Source organism: Ananas comosus, linkage group 1 (assembly GCF_001540865.1).
Source record: "Ananas comosus cultivar F153 linkage group 1, ASM154086v1, whole genome shotgun sequence".
Lineage (NCBI taxonomy): Eukaryota > Viridiplantae > Streptophyta > Magnoliopsida > Poales > Bromeliaceae > Ananas > Ananas comosus.
In genome coordinates, this window is record NC_033621.1 from 2,651,372 (window position 1) to 2,672,636 (window position 21,265).

General features: G+C 36.5%; 3 protein-coding genes and 1 pseudogene across 4 annotated transcripts; 2 read left to right on the plus strand and 2 right to left on the minus strand.

Moving 5' to 3' along the window:
* LOC109716110 (sex determination protein fruitless-like) lies at positions 790–2,219 on the plus strand. The gene has a single exon (XM_020241429.1). It carries the CDS (start codon positions 790–792, stop codon positions 1,735–1,737), a length of 948 nt encoding a protein of 315 aa, XP_020097018.1. The 3' UTR covers positions 1,738–2,219.
* Positions 7,955–10,113, minus strand: LOC109713812. The gene is made up of 7 exons (XM_020238041.1): positions 9,809–10,113; positions 9,551–9,703; positions 9,350–9,427; positions 9,090–9,185; positions 8,754–8,789; positions 8,429–8,604; positions 7,955–8,343 (listed from the first exon to the last, which is right to left on the minus strand). The coding sequence occupies exons 1-7, from the start codon at positions 10,040–10,042 to the stop codon at positions 8,181–8,183; spliced, it is 936 nt and encodes a 311-aa protein (XP_020093630.1). The 5' UTR covers positions 10,043–10,113; the 3' UTR covers positions 7,955–8,180.
* Positions 11,370–13,257, plus strand: LOC109713818 (annotated as a pseudogene).
* On the minus strand, positions 15,782–20,704 carry LOC109716375 (casein kinase II subunit alpha-2-like). 2 transcript variants are annotated; one of them, XM_020241790.1, is made up of 11 exons: positions 20,412–20,704; positions 19,366–19,495; positions 18,880–19,074; positions 18,167–18,324; positions 17,815–17,905; positions 17,550–17,615; positions 17,195–17,277; positions 16,984–17,047; positions 16,815–16,883; positions 16,240–16,311; positions 15,782–16,035 (listed from the first exon to the last, which is right to left on the minus strand). In XM_020241790.1, the coding sequence occupies exons 1-10, from the start codon at positions 20,495–20,497 to the stop codon at positions 16,255–16,257; spliced, it is 999 nt and encodes a 332-aa protein (XP_020097379.1). In that variant the 5' UTR covers positions 20,498–20,704; the 3' UTR covers positions 15,782–16,035; positions 16,240–16,254. The 2 variants fall into 2 exon arrangements, with proteins under 2 accessions (XP_020097379.1, XP_020097371.1); XM_020241782.1 differs by lacking the exon at positions 15,782–16,035 and having other exon boundaries at positions 16,040–16,311.

Sequence of the window (21,265 nt, forward strand, 5' to 3'; positions counted from 1 at the left end):
AGTCAAAATACTGTTGACTGATTTAGGTCAAATAAATTAAAATGTTGGACAGTAAAATTAAACAAGTCAAAATCTATCCTAGTACAAGAACCATGTGGCAATGTAGTATAAGAAAAAGTCTAAAATGCTTGATGTTGCATTCCCGATCAATTAAATTATTTTTTTTGAGTTCACACGTACTGACTCATTCCGTCATGATTATTAAAAAAATATTTATATTATTTTTTTCTTTATAGAGAGATATAATTAAAAGAATTGAGCTCCTATACTTTTAAAAGTACCAATACATTAGAGCTTGTAAATTTTCAGTCTTTGGATTAAGAAATGTGTGGTCAGGATAATATGACCCCCTAAGGTTGAGTGGGTGGTTAGTAGAATAATATAATTTAACTAGTATAAATGATCAATAATATAGATCTAACGGCTAAAAATCTATAAGCACCAAGTATTTGATATTTTTAAAAGCACCGTAGCCTTAAAAAGCTATTAATGTTGTGATGTACATATTTTATAGTAAACTTTCTCTCTCTAAGTACAGTAGCTCTTCATATATTTTTACTGCATAGAAAAAAAAAAAAAGTGAAATAAAGACAGAAAAAGAAGTATATGGCAAGCCTGCACCCCACCCTTCTTTTTATTTCCTCCCTTGTCTCTCTCTTTCCTCTCTCATACTCTCTCTTTCTTTTATCTCTCTCTCTCTCCCTCCTCTCCAATTGTACAACTTTGTAAGCACTTCGCATTCATATATACCACCATCCTCCTCCTCCTCCAAATTAAGAACCTACTCCAATGGCCCAAGAAGAGAAATGGGAGCCCTTCGCTCATGTTGTGGACGACGACGACGACGACGACGAGGTCTTCTTCCGCGGGCAGCTCCTCCCCCTCCGCCCCTCCCTCAGCTCCTCCTCCTCCTCCTGCTGCTCCTCCTCCGAGAGCGCCCTCTTCCGGTCCGGTTCGCTCTCCGACTCGCTCGACCGGTCCGCCTCCTCGACCGGCCTCAGCAGCCGCAGCAGCAGCGGCTGCGTCAGCCGCAGCCCCTCCTCCAACGGCGGCGCGGACGCGGCGGCGGGGGCGGGGGCGGGGGCGGGGGCGCGGCTCTCCGCGTCGGCCAACTACTTGCTGTTCGCGCTCCCGAGCCCCTCCCCGCAGATCCGCAGGAAAGGCGGCGCCGGCGGAGCGCCGCCGCGCCGGAGCACGAGCTCGCACGGGCCCGGGCTGTTCCGCCTCGGCGTCGCGCGCGCCCCGGACCTCATTGAGCTCCGCGACCTCCGCATGCGCTCGCGCTCGCACGCCGACGCCGCCGCCGCCGCCGCCGCCGCGCGTGACGGGAAAAAATCACTCGGTAGCAGCAGCAATGGCAACAGCAACATTAACAACAATAACAACAGTAATAGTATTGGTGGTAGCTTCAGGTTGTTGTTTCCGGGCAATGGAGGCGGACGCGGCAACGAGCAAAAGGCGGCGGGGAGGAGGTCGACGAGGGCGGCGTCGTTCATGGGACGTGGGTTCGGGTGCAGCTGCGCGCCCGATGCGGTCGAGCCGGTGAGCTCGCCGCTCGCGGCGTCTTCACGCAAGAAGGCGGCGGCAGCGGTGGTGTCATCCCCACCGATGAAGAAAGACGAGGAGGAGGAGGAGGAGCAAGAGAGAAGGGGGTTGAAGAGAGGTGAGAGCATGTGTAGGAGGAGGATCCTGGAGTGGATGGAGGAGCTCTCCATTGGAAAGGTGGTGGTCCGTTAGTGTGCCGTCGGACTTTTGTTATTATCTGCAGCAGTCGTGGATTGCTCAGTTGATCTGTATTTTGAGACTGTTTCTTCTAAGACGATGGTTTTAATGTACTGGACTTCTTAAAATTATGTTGCTACTGCGTGAATCTCCAACGTTTTAAAGAATTTTTGATTCGCTGGGCGTGTCGATAATCAAAGTGGCTGTACTTGGAGGATGTAATCTTAAATCAACCCTCAAATTCGAAACACGAAGTAAGTTGTAGTTTGATGACTCGGAAAGATAAGGAATTCTAAGTCGCCATAGAATTGAGGACAAACTAATTGGAGAGTCCACGTACGACTAATGTGGTAGACCAATTCAGATCATAATTTAGAGAGAGAGAGAGTGGTAAAAAGGGTGGAGTGTTTGAAGATGGTAATTTTGGTTTGAATTAATGTTTTTTTTTTGGTACTAAAACTAAAAAAACATCAATCAATTTGTAAATGTTGTTCTACTTATTGTTGACCTCTCTTTTTTCTTTTTTTTTTTCTTTTTTTTTTTTTGTGTGGAGTCGAGGGTCAAGTGTTTCTCGTGGAGGAGAAGGGTGTCATAATAAAAGCGTGATTCTTTTTGAAAGGAGTGGTGGTGATGGTGGAGGTGGTAATGACTAATGAGATAGATATATGACAAAGTTGCATTTTGGGTGGTGGTGGTGATGTTGAAAAGAAAAGAGATCGTTTTTGAAGGAGAAAAAAGTGGACGTGAATCATTGATCTCTTCTTATGATTCCATGTTTGAATCTTTTTCCCTTCTTTTTATGGTTTGGTACACATGTATTTCCTCTTCTTTTCCTAGAAAAGACTCATATAAATATGTGTAACACTTTTTTTGTAAACATTTAATTTCTATTTTATAAATTGATAGTTAATTAAAATCAGGTTGAATTCGATTAATCATCCTTATTATTGGACACGAGTTCAGGGTCTGTTTGGAAACAAGAAAAATAAAAGAAGATTTACAATTTGTGCATAATATAACTAACAGAGTAATGTATTGCTTTAGATAAATTTGGTTGATTGTGAAGGTGTTTGGTTTTCTTCTAATTTTGTTAATAAAACTGATGATTGAAATAGTAATGATCGAGAACAATATACGGAAAAGCTCCAACCTCTTTTTTGTTTTACTCCAAAATTATAAGAAAAAGTGCCTCAATTGTTGTATTTTTTAAATCCAAAACTGTTTTGAAACACCTATTTTGTGATAGGATACTTGGGCATTCCAAATACTCTGGATTAACTCTGGAGTAACAGGTTACCCCAATTGGCTCTAACACTGAAGTTATTAAAGTACAAAAAATATATATTTTATAATTTTAGAAGATCAAATATTTCTTTTTAAAAATATGTTATATTTAGATAAGTTCTGTACATTCCGCCAAAAAAAACCGTTTACAATATATTTTGGCGTATATTAATTTGCAACATACGAAAAAGGCTTTAAAATGACAAGATTTATTTTTTTGATTTAATTTTTTAGAATATTTTTAAAATAATTTTGCTAATATATTTTATTATTATTATGTGTTTGAGTTATATGAGACCGTCCATATGGCCTAAGCAACATTTATTTAAAAAATAAAAAGAAAACTTCAAATATCATTCATGTGGTTTCGCACTTTTTTATTTTAGTATCCTATGATTTAAAGTGTATCAATTAAGTATCCCGCGATTTTATTTTTCCTCTTTTTATTATCTCCTTTACTATTTTATTTCGTTAAATCAGTGACAAAGTTAAAACTAAAAGATAGTAAATTGAATATTCGATAAATCTAGATAGAATATCTAAAGTTTTTTGTAATAAAATGTTAATGGCGGAGCCGACAAAAAGAAAAAAAATGAAATCATAAAATACTAAATTGATACATTTTAAACCATACGGTAGTAAAGTGAGAAAGTACGAAACCACAGAAGTGGCATCATTTGTTATCATATTACTTCTGCTTTAGGCTACTGCAAGTACCAAAGTGCAATTCCAAAAGCTTATAACATTCAGTTACACTCAGAAGACAAAAGAAACAGTAATAAATAAATTTTGAAGCAAAAGAAAACATGTTTATTAGGCTACAAGCTCTTGTACTAACTACTTATCCAACCCCTCAAATTGAATCAGTAAATATTGTTGCAGGTTAAATTTTTTGTTTTTGATATTCCATATGCATGCGAAACAAAGTAATATCATTCTGAAGCTACTGGTAGCTAGGCTTTCTGTTGATAGGTAGACCAGCGTCACGCCAACGTGGTGGAGGTCTGATTGAGTCAAGTCATAAGCGAGATTTGTGAGCATTATGTTTGTACGCTTTAAATGAATTGTTCGTTTCTTTTCTAGCAATTTTAGTTTTTGAAACTATGATTAATGTCTACGATTCAACAAGTGATATTAGAGTAGGTCATTTACGTAGAGGGTATCAAATTGGGTTGAATCTCAATTGAGATCCATACACACTATATATGTGTACTTTTATGTAAATTGATTGTTTATTTTGCTAACCGCTCAAGTTATTGAAATTACGACCTGCACTAACAATCCAACACTTCCTACTCAAAAGCTTCTCTTAAGAATCGATGCAAGAGATATAATTCGAGAACTCAAGAAGACTAGAGAACACACATGTTGTGAAAGGCACGGAAGTTCGAATCTCTGACTTTTTAAGATAACCATTTCATAACAATCAACTACTTTAGACACTGATTATTAACGCCTTATAATTAATGCTAATTAGGGATTTTTCTAGGATTTGGCCCAAGCTTGAAGTTAATTAATCAACAAAAAACCCCTCGGAGACGACCACGCGAGCCCTATAACTCGATCATGCCATAAAAAGCAACAACTATTCCCCACTGTAGCTTTTACATGCTTTATTAATATATATAAAAATATATGAATATATAAAAAACAAGTTATAAGAAATTTAGAGGGGAAAGAATCTTTCGCACGCCCAGTTTCATCAATTAGTGTGCGCACTCATCATTCCCAAACGTTGTGTCATTGAGCTCAAAGCTGCGGTCAAAACACCACGCCACTCCCTCATATAAAATGGAAAAAGAATTCGATAAATTATATTTAATATTATTTGTTTTTGAATCTTTGGGAAATTAAGTTTCTCTATCACCCAAAAATAAAAATTGAATCTTTGATAAGTCATAAGTGTCATTTTGGTTATTGATTACGAGGATTCGCCACTCTCTCTTTCTCTCTCATTCTTAAAAAAAAAATTCGGAATTTTAAATGCTTTTTATAATGGAATTGATATTTATAAGTTCGGTATAAGAAATTTTTTTTTTTGGTGTATAAATACGGTAAGGTGTTCAATATTCAGTGTATCTTTTTAATTTCTTTAAAAAAAAATGTTACACTTGATTGATAAAATGTAATCAGAATTTCAAATAAAATATTATATTCTAATTTTAAGTTATTTTTTTGGAGAATAAGATAAATCAGTGTGCACTAACAAATCATCGATGCCTAAATGTCGTTGAGGAACAAAATCTAACTTCTTTTTTTTTTTTTTCCAATCGCATGTTCAAAAAAAAAAAAAAAAAAAAAAAAAAAAAAANGTTAAGAAAAAGTAGCTATTCCAGGGATAGGGTTAAGTTCAGGGTTAAAATGGTGTTAAAATTTTTTTGTGTTTGGTTGGAGGTTGGAGTTAGTCTAGGATAGTGAAAAAAAGTGTTTGGTTGGAGTAGGTGGGATAAAAAGATAATGATTGATAAAGAAGAAAAAGGTGAGAGCTCGGAATGCGTGCGGGGTTAAAGTTGGGAGGGGGAGTGGGGTTAATGATTGATAAAGAAGAAAAATGTGAGGGCTCGGGATACGTGCGGGGTTAAAGTTGGGAGGGGGAGTGGGGTTAGTAAACCCCACTAACCCGGTTTGGGGTGGGATTTACTAACCCCACCCCAAAAGAGTGGTGTTTGGGTATAAATTCGGGGTTAAGGGGTTATTCCACCCCTTAACCCCCAACCAAACGGTGGCTTAGAGAGTAACTAGTCGTACTTAGCATAGTTTTCTAAAAGTTTATTTGAAATTGCGGTGAGAAAATATGATAAAAAAAATCTATTTTCTGTATGTAATATTGCGTTTCGCATATTGCAATAAGTCAGTTATGATATATTTTCTGTAGTTCAACCGGAGAATGCAGAAATATATCTCTATATATTTTTATCTCAACTCTATTTTATCTAATAACGTCAAATGTGTCTCAATACCAAATTAAGTCTAAGGCTTTGTTTGATATTGAGGCCTATATAACGCTATTAGATAAAATTGAGTCGAGGAAAAGCATATAGGGATATACTTCTGCGTTCTCCGGTTCATCACGATATACGGAACGACAATATTACGTACGGAAACAGAGTATTTTTCCAACGTACTTTCTCACCACACATAACCCAATCTTCCCGCAATCCCAAACAAAACCTAAGAGCTTAATGCTTGATATTTGAAGTTTGAAATTCGAAATTTAGTTATTTCATATTTTTAGCTAAATTGTTTTTAAAAAAATTGAACCGTGCATGCATGGCGGAAACTTTATTTTAGGTAAAAGAAAAGGAAAAAAAGTAAAAAAGAAAACAAAGCAGTAGCTTCTTCAGAAATGTAATCATCAAGTGACGGAAAAAGTGCATCTAGCCCCCTTCTCTTTTTTTTTATTTGTTTTCATGTCTGAATGTGACGCACCTTCCTACATTTCGTTCAAGAAGATGCTTTGTGTCCTTAGTCTTGGTGGCAACCGAGTGTTTCTTTATAGGATTACTTTTATGTATGTTCCTACAAATATAGTGAATGACAAATATATTTTTATAAAGTTTGACTTTTATATATTGTGTCTGTAAAAATCATGACATTTTCAAATATGCCCATCTGGTTTGCTACCGTTAGGGAATAGTTAGAAAATTTTTTATATTTTCAATTTTGCCATCACAAATATATCCCTTCAAAAATCATAACAGTATAATATAAAAGGATAAAAATATCAAAAACTAACGAGGGTTAAGTATTTAATCTATGATTAACTAAACTTTTCTAACGGATTCTAACAGCAGGGATATATTTAAAAATATCAGGACTTTTGTAGGAATAACATATTAAAATTAAATTTTATAGAAATATTTTTGCTATTTACTATATTTGCAGGTACCTATATGAAATTAATCCTTCTTTATAATCTCTTCTGTCAGGGCTCAACTGAGGCGTTTTAGTGCAGATACTAGAAGTGTCCTATTGTACAACATATTTTTATGTATTGTTTCCTCACATCTTAATTTGTATCACCTATTATTAGTGCTTAGATTTTTTTTTCTTAGAATTAATTGCATACAATCCTTATAAACATATCGAATAGCAAATATATTCATATAAAGTTTAATTTTTTATTTTTATCCCTGCAAAAGTTATGGCGTTTTCAAATATACCACTGTTGTTAGATTCCGTTAAAAAAATATAGTTAAATATAAGTAAAATACGGTATGAGTTATTGATCTTTATCTATGTAGTGAATAGAATTTTCTATCAAAAAATCAACAAATTCCGATTCTTTTATACCGTTAAACTAGAAAGTATCTCATACCGGCTATTAAAAATTGTCAAATTTGTGACCTCTTGATCATAAGGTAAATGATGTCGAAAAATTATAAAATTTGATTTCTAGAAGTTTTAAATGCTGTAAATAACGTTTAACGATATGGATCGTCGATTCGGAAGCTCTTTCATCGAAAATGATTTATGAGTACGAGAGCGATCGTACTCATAATAGTATAGTGTCGACCTATATACTATATATATATATATATATTATATATATATATAATAACTATATTAAATTATCTTAGTTAGGTATAAAGGTGGCTTGATCTTTCTCTCTTTTTTTTTTTCTTTTTTTTTTTTTTTCCTAGAGAATGGTAGCATTTTATTATTTGTCGTTCGCTATGAAAAATATTACAGTAGAGTTGAAAGAGGAGATAATTTTTGGCCATAGTTAAGTTTTGCTTCCGTTTCAGTGACGATTAACTAAAAAGTTTACGAGGATCTCATTTTTAAAGCCTAAGAGTCCTACTACTAAAATGGAACAAAAACTAGAATTTTACGCGCATTTTTCTACCTAGTCGAAATTGCAATAAGCGCGTCACATGAAGCGGATGTCATACCTTCAGTAATTCCGATTTGCGGGATGTTTCAAAACAGGGAAAAATGAATCGACTTCGCAACAAAAATCATCATCAATTCATTTAGAAGTCCGCGACTTGGGCCTACCAAATGTTTGGAACTAAATAAATAATCCCCACACATTAGAATGAATGTAGAGGCAACAAAAACAGCATTGTGATCTGCTTTTGCAGGAATGTTGGACCACACACACATAGCAACAAAATCCAAAATTGCATGCAATCTTATAACAGTACATTTGAATCTGCAACATTTGCAATCTAGTTCAGTAAATCATCCCATCTGCAGTACTGCCCGCCCGCTAATGCGCGGTAGAATCGATCCCTGCAGTAAACCGGCCTTCCGTCAGCAGCCTCTGCTGCAGCAGCTGCTAGATCATCATCCTTCATTACTTCCGCAGGTAATCTCAGTAGCTCCTCTTTACTGAAAGTGTTTACAGAAACATATAAGTTATAATGTTACATACACAGGTTATGTTTTGAGATCAATGATAGGCGCAAAATCATACCGTAAGTTCGGTTTGCTCTTCGAAGTCGGGGCTGTCACATTGTTATCTTTCGGTTCGAGAACAGAGTGTATGATCTCTTCCACCGGGGCTGCGAATATGAAAAGTGATACAGCAGAAACAAGCAACACTCCCGTGCCGACCAACGTCTGTTTCAGCATGTTAATCACCGGCTTTACCTGCAGAAGAAATTGGAGATATCGATCTTATTGCTCTCACAATGATCTTAACTTGTTTCTGAAGCTACTTTTGTGGTCTTTTTCAGGGTTAAAGATTTCAATGCCGATAAGCTCACAAATGCCGAATTATGAATTATACTACTGATTACCTTGTATGATCCCAGTAGCCGATCACGAGCCAATACCTGTGAAAGTTAAAAAAGGGCATTATCATTTCTCTTCTTTTTAATTTTATTTAACATTGTATGAACATCAAAATAGTTTCAAAGCCATGTGTATATCTATATAGGCCTCTGAGGAGTTTATTGACTACATATGCCTGCGAGATAGAACAGTTAGATTGGTCCTTAAAGACGATTACGATTTCGTAATGAGTTAAAGATGCCTTGAAGCTAAGACGTAGCGCTTCGTCGTGTCTCAACCTTAAGTTGCTCGCGCGCTCAGCTTTACGAAAAAGTTTGATTTCACAACTGTTCTGCACTTACTTCGGGCGGCTTAACCCACATCTGACCGTCGTACCACCCCGTTTCTTCGTAAGGTATGACAGCTGAAAGCAGCCTATCCCCGACGTAACTCCATCCCTGCAGTTTCACAAACAGAAAAGAAAAATTAGCTCCTGCAGCTATTAAATACAGTAGATTTGAGAATATTGTCTTCAAACTATTAAATTCGACTTTGAAAATAAGGATCGCGATTGCAATTGTCTTATTCTACTACTTTGCATCAATTCAATTGCTGCATTTACCAGATATATCCTCAGAACAACCAGGGACACCAGAAGAAGAGTTCCGATTCCCGCAGCGAGGATAAATTTCAGCGGATCCTGCATAATTCAGAAGAAAATGTTTTAAGTCCAATTATTATTATTAACGTGTAAGTCTCATATATTCTAATCAGAATTATTTTCTCATCTGATGTGGGACTATTGGGGCATTATATACCGTACCTTGGAAGGGTTAAAGCTTGCGGCTGCAATTGGCGCTCCGAGAACCGTAAACGTTACGAGCCATAAACCGCCGAGACGGAGGAAGAAGGATCGCGGTCTTAGCTCGGCCCAGGAGTAAAGGGTGCTACTCTTCAAAGAAGAGTACTCATTTACCTGTAATTGTGTGATTAATACACATAGAATGTAGATTAAGCTGTTCTATGACAATTAACAAGATGTTAGATCATAGCTGTACTACATAATGGCTCTTTAACTCACAGGTCTCTGCTCATAAGGCACCTCAATCTCCAGGCCCGGGTCCCAGCTTTGTCCCGCGAAACCGCCCGCTCCGCGATCGTCCTTCAACGCCCCGACGATGCTGACGCGGATCCTGCTAACATGGATCCACCGGAGACGGTGGTTCGGTCTCCGATCGTGAACACTCCGGTGACGAAAATCGCCCGGAAATCCACAGCATTCGACCGCGCGGTCGGAGATCCGCAACCGGAGCATGTGTTTGGTGGCAAATTGGAATGAAAAGCTTTTGTAAGTTTGTTCTATGAGCTAAGTTACTGTAAAGGCTTTATGTAAACCACATATGTAACATGTTCTCTTTTGTAGCCATGCATCTTTTACGTGGTAGGGAGTGTTTATCCATAAGGAATTAATGAGTGTGATTCGAGCTCAAGTGCACACACCCAAAAATCGAAGTGATTGGTGTGAATCGTCGCCGTCGGATGAGTATCGGACGGTTCTCATTCAAGGGTTGTGATGTGGGGTGTTATGGTACAATTTTGAGGGGTTTTTTTTTTTTTTTTTTTAACTCTCAATTTTGTGTGGCTCCGAAGAGGCGGGGGGGAGAAGGGAGTCGCACACGTGGGCGGTGGATTCTCACACGTTGTCTCCGCGTGTGGCCTCATGTTGTGCCAGCTTGGCACTGAGAGATATTCTCTCCTCATAATTTTAATCCCTAAAAAATATAAAGAAAAAAAAAAAATCTACTCCTTGTTTAGAATATTGTAGATGTAATGCATCAAATATTTAGTAAAAAAAAATTATGAGGCTTGATTGCAGTAATTCAGATGGTTCGAATCGTTAATCATAACGAATAAAAGTTTATGAATATAAATATCACGTGTCTCATAAATAAAGGACAAAAACTGTAATTTATCCTTTTTTATTAGTAAACTACTCATCTCCACCAACAATGAAAATAACAAAACATCTGAATTTACGGTATTGTAATTCTCTTAATAGTTGGGAATCTATGATGATTTCACAGCTTCATCAACACCTCTGACAACTTCTCAACTAGAATTATAATAGTGATGATTTGAATATTTTGACTTAAAAATATAAAATATTGTCGGAATATTACAAACCGTAAAATGAACAGTGCATAGAGAGACAACTTTCTCCTGCACATGGTGGCTGCTAATAGGGCTGCTAACGGGTCGGGTCACGGCCCAAAAATTCATCTCTAAAATCTCGCATCGTAGCGCCCGACCCAACTCGAGCCCAAAAAACAGTGGCCCATCATTATCCTCAATTATTTGCCATTCTCAAGTAGGCTCCTCCACTATTTATTTTATTTATCTATTTACTTATTTTATTGAGACCTCTCAACTTTTATCTTTTATTTCATTTGGAGTTCTTATACTTAATTGTCTTAAAAATATTATCAAACTTAATAATTTTGTAGTTATTAACCCTTGTTTAATTTAGTTTTATTTGTTAAAAAAGCAATTAAATTTATTAAATTAAGCAAATTCACCATTAAATTTGATAGAATATTTAATTTTTTTAAACTAAGATCACTTTATTCTAAAAAAGGGGCCTATTTAGAACGGGGGGTTTCTATACATTTTTACCTTCCAATTATTTTCACCCCCCAAACCTTACCGTACAATTTGGGTTGATCTGGGACGTTCCTAATAATTTAATTTAAAAATTTTAAAAATCAATTAAATCACGGAGATTTGCGTTCGTTACACGTGTCACGCGCCCACCTCAATTACACACTCCCGGAGCGATTAGAAGAGCTCGTCATTTCGATCTAACGAAACGAAAAAAAATCGAAAAAAAGGCCAAAAAAAAAAAAAGGAAAAAAAGGGAGCGCCGTCGCGGGCGAGGGAGAAGGAGAGAGCTCGATCGATCGGAGAAAATGGGGGGAGGGAACGGCCAAAAATCCAAGATGGCTCGGGATAAGCACATGGAGAAGAACAAGCCGCCCAAGGGTCGATCCATCGTCGTCCTCATCTCCTTCGTTTCTCTTCTTTAGATCTCTCTTAGATCGTTTCCTCTCGCTAGATTGTTGTAGATGTCGTCTTAGATCGATGGGATCGGCTCTTGTTTCGGTGATGGATTGATCGATGTGGTGCTTGTTTAGCAGGGAGCCAGCTCGAATCGAACAAGAAGGCGATGACCATCCAGGTTACGATCGGCGCTTTTTCTCGCATATATCCCTCTTTTTTTTTTTGGTTCGTGAGCTAAGATCTGTTCTAGATCAGTTCTTAGGGTTTGAGATTGAGGGTTTAGGAAGAGGATTTGGTTTCTGATGGTTCGGAGGATGGTTTGAGGATAGAAAGGAGGGATCTTTCGTGTAGTGTATATAATCCATGGAGTTTTTATGTGCTTAACTTTGATTAAGCGGTTAATTGCTCTTTCTCTCTCTTTTTTTTTTTAAAAAAAAAAGTGAAACACCATATTGAGCAAACAGGTCTTAGAATTGGACAGGACATAGCTTAGATTGCCCTCTTTCTGTTGAATAGAGATTGAGATTGTAAAAGATCTTCGAGATTTGGGTAACTGACTTAGTCCGCTAGCATTAATAACTCGTTGCTTATTAGTATTATTGTCCCTTATCATCCTTGTATCTGATGTGAGAGGATTAGGGTGTTAGAGACTAGCACTGATGTTCTCTAAAAATTATCCGGCGATATAAGACTCGTCTCATAAACCGGCTCTTATATCAAATGTAAATCACCTAGTCCATTAGTGTTAATAACTTGTTGGGTCTAAATTACTGGTCCAAAATATCTATTAAAGTCCGGTCCTGATATTCCCGATCATAATATAATCTCTTTACCTTCTTGGTTTGGATGTAATAACTCATTAAGCCCTTTGATCACTATGCTTTGATTTTTTATGTATATAAGAAATTTTTTTCAAACCTTTGTAGATCATGTTTATGCATTATAGATAACAATTTTGTTGAAATTGAAACCTCTCTTCTCTTACTAATATCACTATATGTTTCTTGGTAGAAATTGGTACTTGCTAATGTCATCTCTCTTACGGTAACTGTAATGTAGTGCAAAGTTTGTATGTAAACGTTTATGTGTACCACATCGGAAGTCAAATGCAGGGAGCATGCCGAAGCTAAACACCCAAAGACGGATGTATGCCAGTGCTTTCCTCATCTGAAGTAAGTAGAAGTAACTAAGTAAGATTGAATCCTAGTATGTGTTATGGGAAAAAGATTGAAATACTATGTCTTCAAGAAAATGTGCATGCTTTGACTGTGTGTGTCTCAATCGTCTTTGGTTACGATTCTTATCTCTTGGAATAGCCCATCAAATGTGTAATGTGTCGTCGCTCTTGTATCCTATTCTGCCTTTACTGAGCAATATAAGGTACGCGAACTGGTTGTGGTTGATGGATTTGTATGGTATCAAACTATCCCAATTATCAATAATTAATTCGTTTCTCTTGAGTCTTCTTGCTTATTTGTTGAGTCTTGATAGTTATTTGAAGTTGTTGCTCACTGCGGAAAGCATTAGTCTATCTTTTGTATGTAGTTGTGTATTCTATAAATGAAAGATTGCGCATAATTGCGAAAATATAGCCTCATGAAATTTGCTTGCTGATGCCAAAGGCAATTGCCATTTCTGAGTGAGAAGAAGTTTATTTGTAATGTGCTTCTACTGTAAAGTTATCTTATCAGTTTGTAAGATGACATATTGCCTGGGTTGTTTTACCTGATGCTTCAGTTTAGAGGGGTGAACTTGTAAGAGGAGCTTACTGGTACAGCACATATTTACATCCATGTCTTGTGATATTTTATGTATCACTATTCCTAGTTTTCCTAAGGATCTTTATGTGTGTCTTGTTAGAAATTGTGTTTGGATCAAACTTTGATCCACAACAACAGAATTGGGTCTATTTCGAATAGGTTCCAATCTTAAACTCGATCCAAAGTCTAGATACAAAAACCGACATCTAGCAGGTTCTTGGGACTGAGTTTAGATTTTTTTTTTTTTTTAAAAAAAAAGCATGATCAGATGAAAAAAAAACCTGATTGAGAACATGATCTAGTTTTGTTGGTGTTGATTAAAACCTGATCCTACTCAAATATCATCTCACGGGAAAAAAGAGTAGCAAGCTCAGGGCGCTTAGTTATATTTCTGGAGCAGCTAGACAGATGAGATGGCTTAGTATTCCTACCATTGCCTGACTCCCAATCTATCTCTCACGTCCGTCTCTTCCACTTGGAATGAGAAGATGGTGGTTGCCGGCATCTAGTTTGGGAGTTCCGAAAGCAGAGAGATTGAATAAAAGTCGATTTCCACGCCCCATTCCTACCACCCAGACATCCTAGCATGACATCAGGCTCGCTCCAGAAGAGGAAAGACAGATAACCCTAGCATGACATCAGGCTCGCTCCAGAAGAGGAAAGACAGATAACCGGGAGAGATCTTCGATTCACTCCTCGCTAGCGTGTGGGTTTTGACAGGATCATGATGCGACCCTTACCATCCATAGCATAAACTCTCCAACTTTATTACTTGGAAGGTTATGCCAATAAGCGTAGCCACTTTCAGTTAGGATCCCTGTAGCTTTTCTTCTTTTGACTGCAACGATGAAAGAGTTAACTCCCCCCAATAACTACTGCTATTCTTCTTCTTTGATCCTAGGAAAGGGAGGTCAGTCAAGGAGAATCCAATCAACCTAGTAGAATCTCCGTCTATCCCTACCAACACCCGTTCTTCCTGTGATAATACACCGTACACAAATATATGGGCATTGATTTTCCTGTTTACAGCCAAACTGTTTATAGTTCTCTCTTACTAATCAGTGGCTGGCACGCAGTACAGGTTGAGTTTGGGTCCGTCCCCCCTGTTTGTCCCATCCCCAATTATTATTATCCTGTCTCACAGCTTTTTCATTGGATATGATGTTTGGTAAACTAGAAATGCTGACGTCCATCATTTTTTTTTTAAGAAAAAGATAGTAAGCTATATATATTTCTTTTATTTTTATTTTAAAATCAAACTCCACTGAAAGTATAATACATCTATACTTTGAACTTAAAATTTTAGATATTAACCATCAAGCCTCTATCAAACTGCACTAGGTACGGCCGGTAAGTCCTCCATAATATTATTTCTTATGTTTTTGGAAGGTTACAACCTACAATGCGGAGGTACTGTAAAAGTCTTGTAAAAAATATACCCAATGAAAACCAAAAAAATAAGTATTTCTTATACACCCCTCGCCACTATGAAAAATTTTCAAATTTACCTCTTAATATCCGAAGCACATTTCTAAAATCCAATCCTAATCATCGGGAGTACGATGTTTTTAAAATTTTGAAGGATATGCTAACTGTTAAACCTAGATATTATCCCAAAAAAATAAATTTATGAGAGAGAGAGAGAGAGAGAGAGAGAGAGAGAGAGTACTACTCCCGAATTTAGAAGATTCCCCAAGAAATGCAAAAAGCTACTCATTAGTCATGCATTCACCATTAATTAGAAAAAAATTGCAGCTCTAAAGATGGTTCATGCGTTTCTTAAAAAAATAGAGAATAACTCATCGGATCCTATTCTTTACCCCTTCTAGAGGGGTCTTACGATTAGAGAGGTCAACCAAACTCATAATAATAATAATAATAATAATAATAAGGATAAACTTCAAATACCACTATTGTGATTTCACACTTTTTCACTTTAGTATCCTGTGATTTAAAGTATATCAAGTTAGTATCTTGTAATTTTATTTTTATCTTTTCGTCAACTTCTTCGTTAATATTTTGTTAAATTATATACAAAAAAACTTCATACCCTACATAAGTTTATCGAATATTCGCTTTCGTATCTTTTAGTTTTAACTTTGTCACTAATTTAACGAAAAAAAATTAATGAAATTGATAATAAAAAAAAAAAATGAAACCAAAGGGTACTAAATTGATACACTTTAAACCATAGGATACTAAATTGATATACTTCAAACCACAGGGTACTAAAGTGAGAAAGTGGAAAACCACAGGGGAGGTATTTAAAGTTTTCCCTAATAATAATAACAGGCGAGAGAAACTGAGGGAGTCTCCCCTACTGCTCTAGCCTAATAAATTAACATCAAAAGATAAAATACACTTCCAACAGATTTAGCACTTCCTATTTTTGATGAGCTACCCCAGTAATTTTTCTAACCGACCCACGAAAGTGCATGACCTACTCATATCATCTTAGTTTCCATCTATTCCCACAGAGAACACAGCCTTTCTGAGATGAATAAAATAAACCAAATTATTAAAGTACACTAACAAATTTTTACAATTTAAATTGATCATACAGTTCAATAAAAGACCAGGTACTAGGTAATTTCACTCGCTCAGCAAAACATCTGGAAACCACAATGTTCATACAAATAGATAGATATTCAAATCAGTTACACCAGTTGTAACCTAATGAAGCGCTGAGCAATACCTGTATGTCGAACTACTAGGGACGCATTCTGCTGCTCTCCGCTGCTCTTACTTGTTGGAAATATGGATGTGCCTAGAAATACCCAACAAGAAAAAAAAAAAAACGTAATAGCAGTAGATAGTAAGATGCTTGCGGCGACTGCTAATATGGCCTAATAGACATAAAATGCAGAGCTTGGAAAGATATCAAGCTCTCAAGGATTGGCACACAAATTCTTGGTTCTTCAGTAGAAAGAATTTGAGAAGCTTTGTTTGTACAAAATAATATTTTGGGTATAGAAGTTCCTAAACATCAAGTTCGTAAAAAGTTAGCTTTAGTAATGCACATATCAGTTGAATTGGATGCCCTCTGTTTTCTAGATTCCTAGATGGTCTCAGTCTCTTAAGTTCTGCGAGTTGGTAAATTAAACACCGAACCCCTTATTAACTAAAGATGAATTTTCGTGGCACTTCCAAGTACTTTTCTCTGTGAGAGTAACCTTAGGCTGCCAATTGAATTTCAGTCATAACGAGAGAGAGAGAGAGAGAGAGAGAGAGAGAGAGAGTCAAACTAATTATAAGCTAAGACAAAATTACCATAGCTTCTCGTGCTGTGAGCCTATCCTGATGATCATAGCGGAGAAGCCTATCAAGAAAATCTATTGCCTGCGTGAAAAGTTTAAAAGTTAGCAGCACTACTATCAAGGAATATGTTGATTAACAGACTGCCAGAGAAAATGCAAATGCTTTGATAAAATAAAGATACCTCCGGAGAAACAAGATGCTGATTTTCTGCATTAACAAACTTTGACCAAGGCTTCCTGCTGTGTCTGCAGCAAGTAACAGTAATTAAGTAAATCAGCTGTAACGAGGCGACAGTATTTCTTTCTTTCAATAATAAAGTCTGTACGGCAAAACGAAGGACATAAAATGCAAATAACATACAAAATAACACTACAACATAAAAGGACTATTACCTTCCAACAAGAGCTTCAAGCTGGGGATCAAGCTCTAGACGGTATTTGTTTAAATAAGCATTAAGCTCATCTGTACCAAGCACCTAAAAGTAACAAAAGTTAAGACTTCAATTCAGCCACACTTTGGCTAGAACGCAAGTACTACTAAATATCACTAATAAATTTTTTCCGTCATCAATCTTTAATATCAATTCTCACAATTACTAACTTCTCTACTTCTGAATAAACCAATTCTCATCATTTCTACCGCAGAAGATCGTAAAGTTCAAATTGAGTACACATAACATAAGAAATTACCATGCGCAGACAACAATAGGATGAAACCAAAAAAAAAAAAAAGAAGTCTGATCAAAACCTTGGCAATTTTAACAAGTTGATCATGATTGTCATGGCCATAGAAGAATGGCTCCTTGCGAAATATCTGCAGATAAATAGCAAAGAAATGCCACAAATGTTATCAGGAATTGATGAGAAAAATAGAGCAATCTATCCAAGTAAAAGATCATAGGTAACTTGGATAAAATTGAAAGCCATCTTTTCATGGAAAAACAAAAAAAAAAAGAGAAAAAAAAAAGAAGCATCACTCAGAAAAAAAAAAAAGAAAAAACAAGGAAGCCAACCATTCCAGCAAACATGCAACCAAGACTCCACATGTCCAAAGAGTAGTCATAATCTTGCAAGTCAACAAGGAGTTCAGGCCCCTTGAAGTATCTGGATAAGCAAAAAGACTTATTAGTCGACATAAACAAGTTGTACGTGAAAGCTAGTTGTGTCAACTACTGGAATTGGTTATGGACTAGTTTTCTCATCAATAAGGTGCTTTTGCCACACACACGTGGAGTTTGTAATTTTACATTAAGCACTACATGTAAAACTTCTTGCAGATTGAGTATTGAATCTAAACACCGCCAGGCAATCATGAACTGGACAAGAATGAGGACATAAGGCAAATCTATAAAAACTGAAACTTGCCTTGAAGCTACTCTAACATTGTACTCTTTGCCTGGATGGTAGAACTCAGCAAGTCCCCAATCTATTAAGCGAAGCTTGCGGAGTTCATGATCAATCATAACATTATGAGGCTTGACATCTCGGTGCATAATTCCTTGGGAATGGCAGTAATCTAGTGCCTGCAATTATGACAAGTTAGTGATACAGTAAGAAACCAGCATATAAACAATTCAAACTGACTATGTGAAAAGTTCAGCAAAAGATAGTATGTCAAGACATGCTTTTAGTAATATTTCATAAGAACTGAAAACAATGAAGAAGGATGATCAAACACAAATTTATGTCCAGCAGATAATTAACAATAAGTAAAAGAAGCTAAATATACGTCCAGCAGATTAATATAGAAAGATACTAATACTATTGTCATCCATCAGCAACTTTCACACTCAAATGGTAAATATCTGCTGGATATATAAGAAATTCAAACTTCCATCCAGAAGAAATCTATCCTTTACACTTGACACTAAATAAACATCCAGGAGATAATTAAAAGATTTTATTGTTACTCTGGGTAGTAATTGATAAACAATATCAATCAACGGTATTTTCATTTCAAGTAGACAATATATAGAAAGACATTGACAAACACGAGTGCTGTTTATTCAGGACATTCCTAAGCAACATATGCAACGGAGAGTAAAAGAAGAAATTAAACGAAAGAAAAGCATAAGTACCTTGAGAAGTTCATACATGTAGTAGCGTATATCATAATCTGTCAGTGTTGGGTACAAAACTTTGAAATCTGTGCTGTTCACGTACTCAAATATCAAGCTAGGTGTTTTTGAATTCTGATCTCTAACAATATCAAAAAGCTTCACAATATTTGGACCACCACAAAGGTTCTGAAGTATTTTTATCTCCCTCTTTATCTGCAAAATGGGGCGACAGATAATTATTCTTGTTAGGACACCAAAAGATAAATTTAGAGAAGAACTTCGAATAATTCTTGTTAGGGCAGCAGCAGATAATAGTTATTGTTATCTGTTCAATTACCCTCGTAAAATATTCATACCCGTGCACCTCTTCTCTATACTCAATTTTTTTTTAAAAAAACCACTCTATCTTTGCAAAAATTATGACACAACATAAAAACACAAAAGAAAAAAGATTATTAGGAGATTCCAATTTTCATGTAAGAAAACACAACATATTTATAATACCTTTTTCTTCTTAACAGGCTTCAGGATTTTGATGATGCAACGTTCCTTATTTGTTATATTTATGCCTTCAAAGACTTCGCTGTATTTTCCTCTGCCCACTTTCCGTACAACCTCATAATCATCCTGATCACTGAGAAAAGATTTATAGTAAATAGTTTGAACTTATTAGTCTCGGACCTACATAAAAACTTAATTAATTTAAACTACCAATGCTTAGCAATTTGCTAGGAAACGAGTACATCGGGTGTAAGCATACAAGTTGCCACAGAAAGTTGGCGAAAGTAGCTAGTTAATTGAAAAAAAAAAAGCATTTTTCACAAAACGCAGCATGATTTGATGAAAATCCAGCTACCTACCTTCCGTCCAAAAAACAACAAGGAAATCTCTTAACATACAATATCGTGCCGCACTAATTTAACTTCATCAAACAATGGTAGACACATACTAAACCATTAAGCAATATTTACAGGGACTAAAAAAGAAAAAACAAGGAAATAGTATAATATGCAATTTAAGATTGAAGTTAATCCCCCAACAATCTGGTTGAAGTTAGTTCAAACCAGCTTCAGCATCTTCGAGCTACAAACACCGAGCTTCCAAGCTAAAACAAAAGATTAAGAATAAAAAAACAAGCCGATGAACAGGAAAAAATTTGTTTTAAGCGCCATAATCTGTGATCGCAGTTTCTTGGTCCACAACAATCCCCAACTATGTTCGAAACTCGTCTTATCAACTATTCTCCTCTTAAATGGTAATCAACCTAGGGTTTAGAAATCCGAGTAGTTTCATGATCTTTTTCCCTCCACATAATTTCTTCTTAACACCTCCAATACAGCTTCTCCGTATCCTCACGACTAAACAAATTCCTTTCCTCTTAAATCGGCACTCACCGTTCCACATCAACACATACAAGGAAGATTCAAACTTAAAAATTAAAAAAAAAACTCAAAAAAAAGGTAAGAAAACGCAGTAACAAAAGAGATGCCGAACTCGGATCAGAGATACAGTTACATCTAGGGCTAGGTTCCAAAATCGAAAGCTGTTACCCCCATTGGACGGTGAGGGACTCGTAGTCCCAGTACTCCTTGGATCTCTGCACGTTAACGTCCGCGTAAACCCTAGCCTTCGACATGGCGGCGCCGCTCCCAGATCTCGCCGCCGCTGCGGGAACTTCGGATAGAGGGAGGATTCTTCCGATTGAAGAGAGTATTGGATCGGATTATGGCGATGGCTACGGAGAATCGTAGAGGAGGCGGAGAGTGGGAAAGGGTAGATGTAGAGGACGAACGAGAGACGAAGAGCGATCGCGAGGGCGAGGATAGGATAGAGAGAGAGAGAGAGAGAGAGAGAGAGAGAGAGAAATGGGCTGAGTTGGCCCACGGATTAGATTACAATGGGCCGATTGTATTAATGCACTTGGTGCACCGAATCCACGTACGTGGTCATCTCATCTCGAATGCCTTTTAAATTTGCACTTTAATCCCCACGAAATAATCCTTTCTTAGTCAACTGCCTATATTTGTAGCAATATAGAACTTCTTTTGCTGTTACGTATGCCAACTGTAAAGAATTATTTTTTAGCAGTTGATTATTAAAATTTAATGTCATACTTAGAAATTTTTTTGTATAAAAAGTTCATCTACGTATATCCTGTGAGCATTCCGTATTGTTTCTTATCATGTAGCTTTTTGTAATCGCTTTAAATTGATAATATGTAAAATCAGATAGTTAACTGCAAAAAATTTAAAATTTGGATGCGCATAATAAAATGTTTAAAGTTTAGAGGACTATTTATAAGTACACGAAAAGCTCAGATGATTAACGTCTTACATATTATTGACACTCATTTAATACTAATAAATAAAATATATAAAATAAAGTTGGAATAAAAATATATTGA